General features: G+C 35.0%; 1 protein-coding gene across 1 annotated transcript in view; it reads left to right on the top strand.

The window, feature by feature from the left end:
• Positions 1 to 1,248, top strand: part of LOC109838513 (4-coumarate--CoA ligase-like 1) — a gene marked incomplete at its 5' end in the record, with an annotated part of 10,436 nt that extends 9,188 nt beyond the window's left edge. The window contains 3 exons of the mRNA XM_020406948.1: positions 3 to 40; positions 172 to 274; positions 931 to 1,248. Of these exons, the coding sequence (XP_020262537.1) occupies positions 3 to 40; positions 172 to 274; positions 931 to 1,044 (255 nt within the window). The remainder of the gene's footprint in view (positions 1 to 2; positions 41 to 171; positions 275 to 930) is intronic.

Raw genomic sequence — 5,113 nt, 5'->3', positions numbered from 1 at the left:
TTCTTTCTTATCCTAAAATATTAGATGCTGCAGTCATCCCGTAAGTTGGAAAACATAGTCACCCAAATTATTCTTGTTTTAAATTTCGAATTTTGTTTGCCTATGTAATTTGTCTTGCCATAGACTATCATGATTCTGAAGTATCAGTTTCTGGTTATCGTTTCCTACCAGGTTTCCTGATGCTGAAGCTGGTGAAGTTCCCATTGCCTTTGTGGTTCGATCTCATAACTGTTCACTAACAGAATTTGATGTCCAAAAGTTTATAGCAAATCAGGTACTGGTTAACATGCACATATTTTTTTTAAACTTAGCTTTTATAATAGCAATGTTTTTTTTTTTACATTATTTCTAGCTTTTCACTTGATGAACATTGAAGAGACTGAAAATACTTTGAATTATTATCGGGAATTTGTACAGAGCCTCTGTTATAAATAGATTGCACCAGAATGCCCAACTATGAGAGTAACCAGAATGCCCAACTATCAGAGTGCTCTGCTATATAGTGGATGCTAAATATGAGGGTGCAGATATTGTCGCTCCGTAGGAATGCAAGACTTAAACGACAGAAAAATGCAGGGGAAAAAAAAACAACGCAACGTCTCCTTTTAATTCCTCACTACCCCATTCATGCTATCATATAGGTATATAATTTTCCATACCATATATATATAGAGGAACTTATGAAAGGAAGCCCATACACAAACATATCAAGTTACCATATACACCTTGTTTTTTGCATTTGACAATGGCAACACTCGCATGTGATAATCTAAGTGTTTCATTGCTCATTGACTGATAATCATACTAGTTCATATTGACAGACACGACAGGTAAGCATATACTTAGTAAACGTTGATCATAATTTTGTAAGCCTCCTTTACCCATTAAGGTTCTCCTTGTGATTGAATTCATTTCTTATTATTGTTAAAGGTTGCACCCTTCAAGAGGCTAAGGAGGGTAACTTTTGTGAACAGTATCCCAAAATCTGCTTCCGGAAAAATCCTCAGAAGGGAACTCAGAGAGAGGGTAAAGTCCAAGTTGTAGAAATCGAGCACTACCCTGAAAAGAGCTGTAGCAGGTTTCAAGTTGTTCAATAACAGAAAGGCTCTCGCAGAGTCTGTTCTCTCGTAAATGGTGTATCAATTTCATCCCACCTCAATGTCACTTTGATGAAGCCTAAGACTAATAAGAAATAATCTACAACTCTGTTTGCAATTATATTTTTATACAAGAAAAATATGCAGAATACCTGTGATAATACCAATAAGTAAGTGCACAAAATTGCATTATCCTATCAAATCATTCGAACCAAAATTCTGCAGTTTGGCTGGGCTGTAGACGATCTCTGCTGTACTACTGAAATCTCAAGCTACAAAAGTACAAACGCATTCATTTCCGTATCAAATTACAGACTGCACATACATGAGGTAGTACATAAACAACAAGCAACATAATTAGGACACAATCAGGTTGGAAGCAAACGACAAGAATCCTCTACTGTACAATATAGAGAACGGCGCATTCATCATCAGAAGCTACATTTACCGCTGCAACAGAGCGACGACATTGGTCCTTAATGGCATCGACAGAATCACTGAGGCACAAGAGACAGACTCCAACATCAATATCCGTGTGGCAACTGGAAGTACCCGACACATGAGGCAACTCTGTTGGAAAAATTAAATATCAAATAAAATTATAGCATGTAAAATAAATCTGAAATAAAATAATAAGAAAGTCTGGCCTGATCGGGAGCAGTCGTGCAAACACTGCCCTAGAAGATTAAGGACCTGCATATCGCCCTAGCGCAGATGATCATCTCTCCCCTAGTCGTAAAAACCTCGGGAAGCGGACAACCTCTGTACTAGGGCGAGAGAACAGAGCTTCAACTCAGACGAAGAACGGTTACCCAAAAATAACACCAACATATGAACGAAAATAATATGTAGGGGAGAGAAGAGGAAGAAGAGAGAATTGTTTCTGTATATTTTCTGAAAGTGAATAAGGGGTGTATATATATAGGGTTGAGAAAGCAATTATAATTCCTACAATTAATACAGTAATGTTCGTTATAAATTTTCGTAACGTTCCCCATAATGTATAGTTGTTACGCACATTTTAATTGTGTTCATAACACTATCCCAAGTGGGACTATTCATGAAGGTAAAATTATCTTTTCTCCAATAAAATATCCAATAGCCCCCCCCCCACCCCCCCCCACCCCCCTAAAAAAAGGTAATGTTGACTGAAAACTCAAAATCAATAATTAAAACAATAAATCACAAAACAAATATAGGTTGGGCAACCTTTCGTATCGTGAATTTGAGAGAGGTTGCTTTCGGCTTTGAACCTTTTCTTAGTGAGTTCATCGCCACCTGAGGGACATAATAGACTAGGCCTAGAATTAGGCCCCTTTAATCAGGTATTGACGAAAACACACACAATACATCTTCATCTATTGAGCAAAGCGAATTAAGCGTTAAAGGTCATGCTCTCAATAACCGACTCATGAGAGTTTCAATGGGTCGACTCATGAGAGTTTCTAGGGGTTAGCCCAGCCCCCCCCAATCGCGGCCATCACGGTTCCTCTCACGTAGGTAAGTCCTCTAATGGTACTACAACTGGATATCATACCTCCGTAATACACGCATTGGACTTATTAAGAGAAAAACTCAGCCTAACCAGTTGTATCATAAGAGCATTGTCATCATAGAGAAGGGAAAGTAGCACATGCTACTATAATGATATATAAATATATCTAGGTCGATGCTCCACACGAGTATCACTAGTCTAGCTTGTTTCTATCACATTGAACCAACATTGGGACTATGTCTCCAAATAAGGGTTGGGTTGCCGCTGTCAGTGACCTCATCTATGGGCTTAACCCCATCCCCCTCGATGAATCCAGAACCACACTCCTGGATAGACCCTTTGTTAATGGGTCAGCAAGATTTTTTTAGACTTTACAAAGTCTAGAATCACAACTTTGCCTAAAATACGTTATATATATTTATCAAGTTATTTATAATTAATCTTTCATATTGTTTGACATTAGGTCCCCTTCTTGTTTAAGTTATTTTTCAAATCAATCTTTCCAGGCAAGAGTACAAGTAGCAAGAGGAGGGATTGATTTGAAACAAATTATAAGGATAAAGGAACCTAATAGCAATTTAATTATTTGATGGACTAATTTTAATATAACTTTTATTTATCATATAGATAGAAGTTATAAGACATACCTCTTGATTTAATTTTCCAGGACATTAATTCATCACATCTCCTGTAACTAGGCGTACTAGTTGACAGAGCATATTTATATCAACTCTAATCATTTCCTAAAATCTCAAGAGAAAATATTATACATGTAGTCAAATAAAGAGCTATAAAAATTAATCTTTCTAGTCACTATTAAAATGATAGGACATCAAAACATGTTAGCATAAAAGATCGTGGTCTATGATCATAAATGATCGTAGTTTATGTTTGAAGATGTAACTGCATATGGTTAGAATTTGCCCTTATTATCTGAACATTTCAAACTAATGTGGAACTAAAATACTGTAGTTATATCTTTTACATGCATGCATATGCACATACATGAATGAAATTACTAATAGTTACATGCAAAGCATTCAAGAGAACCTTATAATATGATTTCATATCTTAAAGTATATTTCATACTTCATATGCATAAATTTTAAATTCTCATATTATAAAAGATTGTAAATTTGTTACCTACAAAGGAGACCTTCCAAATTTAAATTGGTTGCCTACAAAAAAGATCTTCCAAATTTAAATTGGTTGCCTACAAAAGAGACTTTCTAAATTTAAATTTATGCATATGAATTGTTCTCATAATTTCGGTCCTCTTATTCATGCTTGAATATAAAATGTTTCATATGGAATTATAACAATTATCAAATAAATACAATCACATAAGCATATGATGTATATGTCCTATTTATATGGAAACCCCACATCGAATGATTTGTAATAAATTAATAATATTGCATATGATTGTAAAACAAAGATATAAATGAAAAGGTTTTTGTCAATACCACTAGACCAGAAACTTAGCTAGATCAGCTTTTAACCAAAAACTCCTAAAGTGAAAAGATTAAAGCTTTACCCGGGTAGTTTAGTCAGGTAAGGATAATACTAGAGGGAGATCAAAGATCAATTAAGTACCTCGTTCCTTGCGGAGCGCGTTACGCAACCTCTAAATTGTGTCTTAGACACTAACTAATCCAAAAAAACTTGAACCGGTTCACTTAAGGATTTCTAGTTCCTTAACAGCATATGTGAATAGTGATAGTTAACAAAAAATACATAAATAGTAATTGTAAAACTGTATCAGTAATTGTGAACAGTAAATACATGAACAGTACTGGTGAATATTAACTTCGCTGAACAGTAATAAATTTATTTTTTTAATAATAATTTTGGATTTAAAACAATAGCTATAAACTACTCAATCTTTTAGATTGTTGGAAAAATATCAAATAAAATTATAGCATGTAAAATAAATCTAAAATAAAATAATAAAAAAGTCTGGCCTGATCGGGAGCAGTCGTGTAAACACTGCCCTAGAAGATTGATGACTCACCTATCATCCTGGTGCAGATGATCCTCTCTCCCCTAGCGGTTAAAAACCCCGAAAGCGGTCGACCTCTGTATTCGGGCGAGAAAACAAAGCTTTAGCTCAGACGAAGAACGGTTGCCCAAAAATAACACCAACATATAAACGAAAATAATATGTAGAGGTGAGAAGAGGAAGAAGAGAGAATTGTTTCTGTATATTTTCTGAAAGTGAATAAGGGGTGTGTATATATATAGGGTTGAGAAAGTCATTATAATTCCTACAATTAATATGGTAACGTTCGTCATAAATTTTCATAACGTTCCCCATAACGTATAGCTGTTACGCACATTTTAATTGTATTCATAACACTATCCCATGTGGGACTATTCATGAAGGCAAAATTACCTTTTTTCCAATAAAATATCCAACAAACTCTATGTTAAAAATACGATTTGGGGCATTGGCTGATGCAAACCGCATTCTCTCAAGAATCGTGAGTATCTTAGCTTCAATGTCCCTATATTTTGGTAA

This window comes from Asparagus officinalis, chromosome 4, assembly GCF_001876935.1.
Source record: "Asparagus officinalis chromosome 4, Aspof.V1, whole genome shotgun sequence".
NCBI lineage: Eukaryota > Viridiplantae > Streptophyta > Magnoliopsida > Asparagales > Asparagaceae > Asparagus > Asparagus officinalis.
Note: the sequence above shows the minus strand (reverse complement) of the source record. Positions and strands in the feature narration are given on the sequence as shown.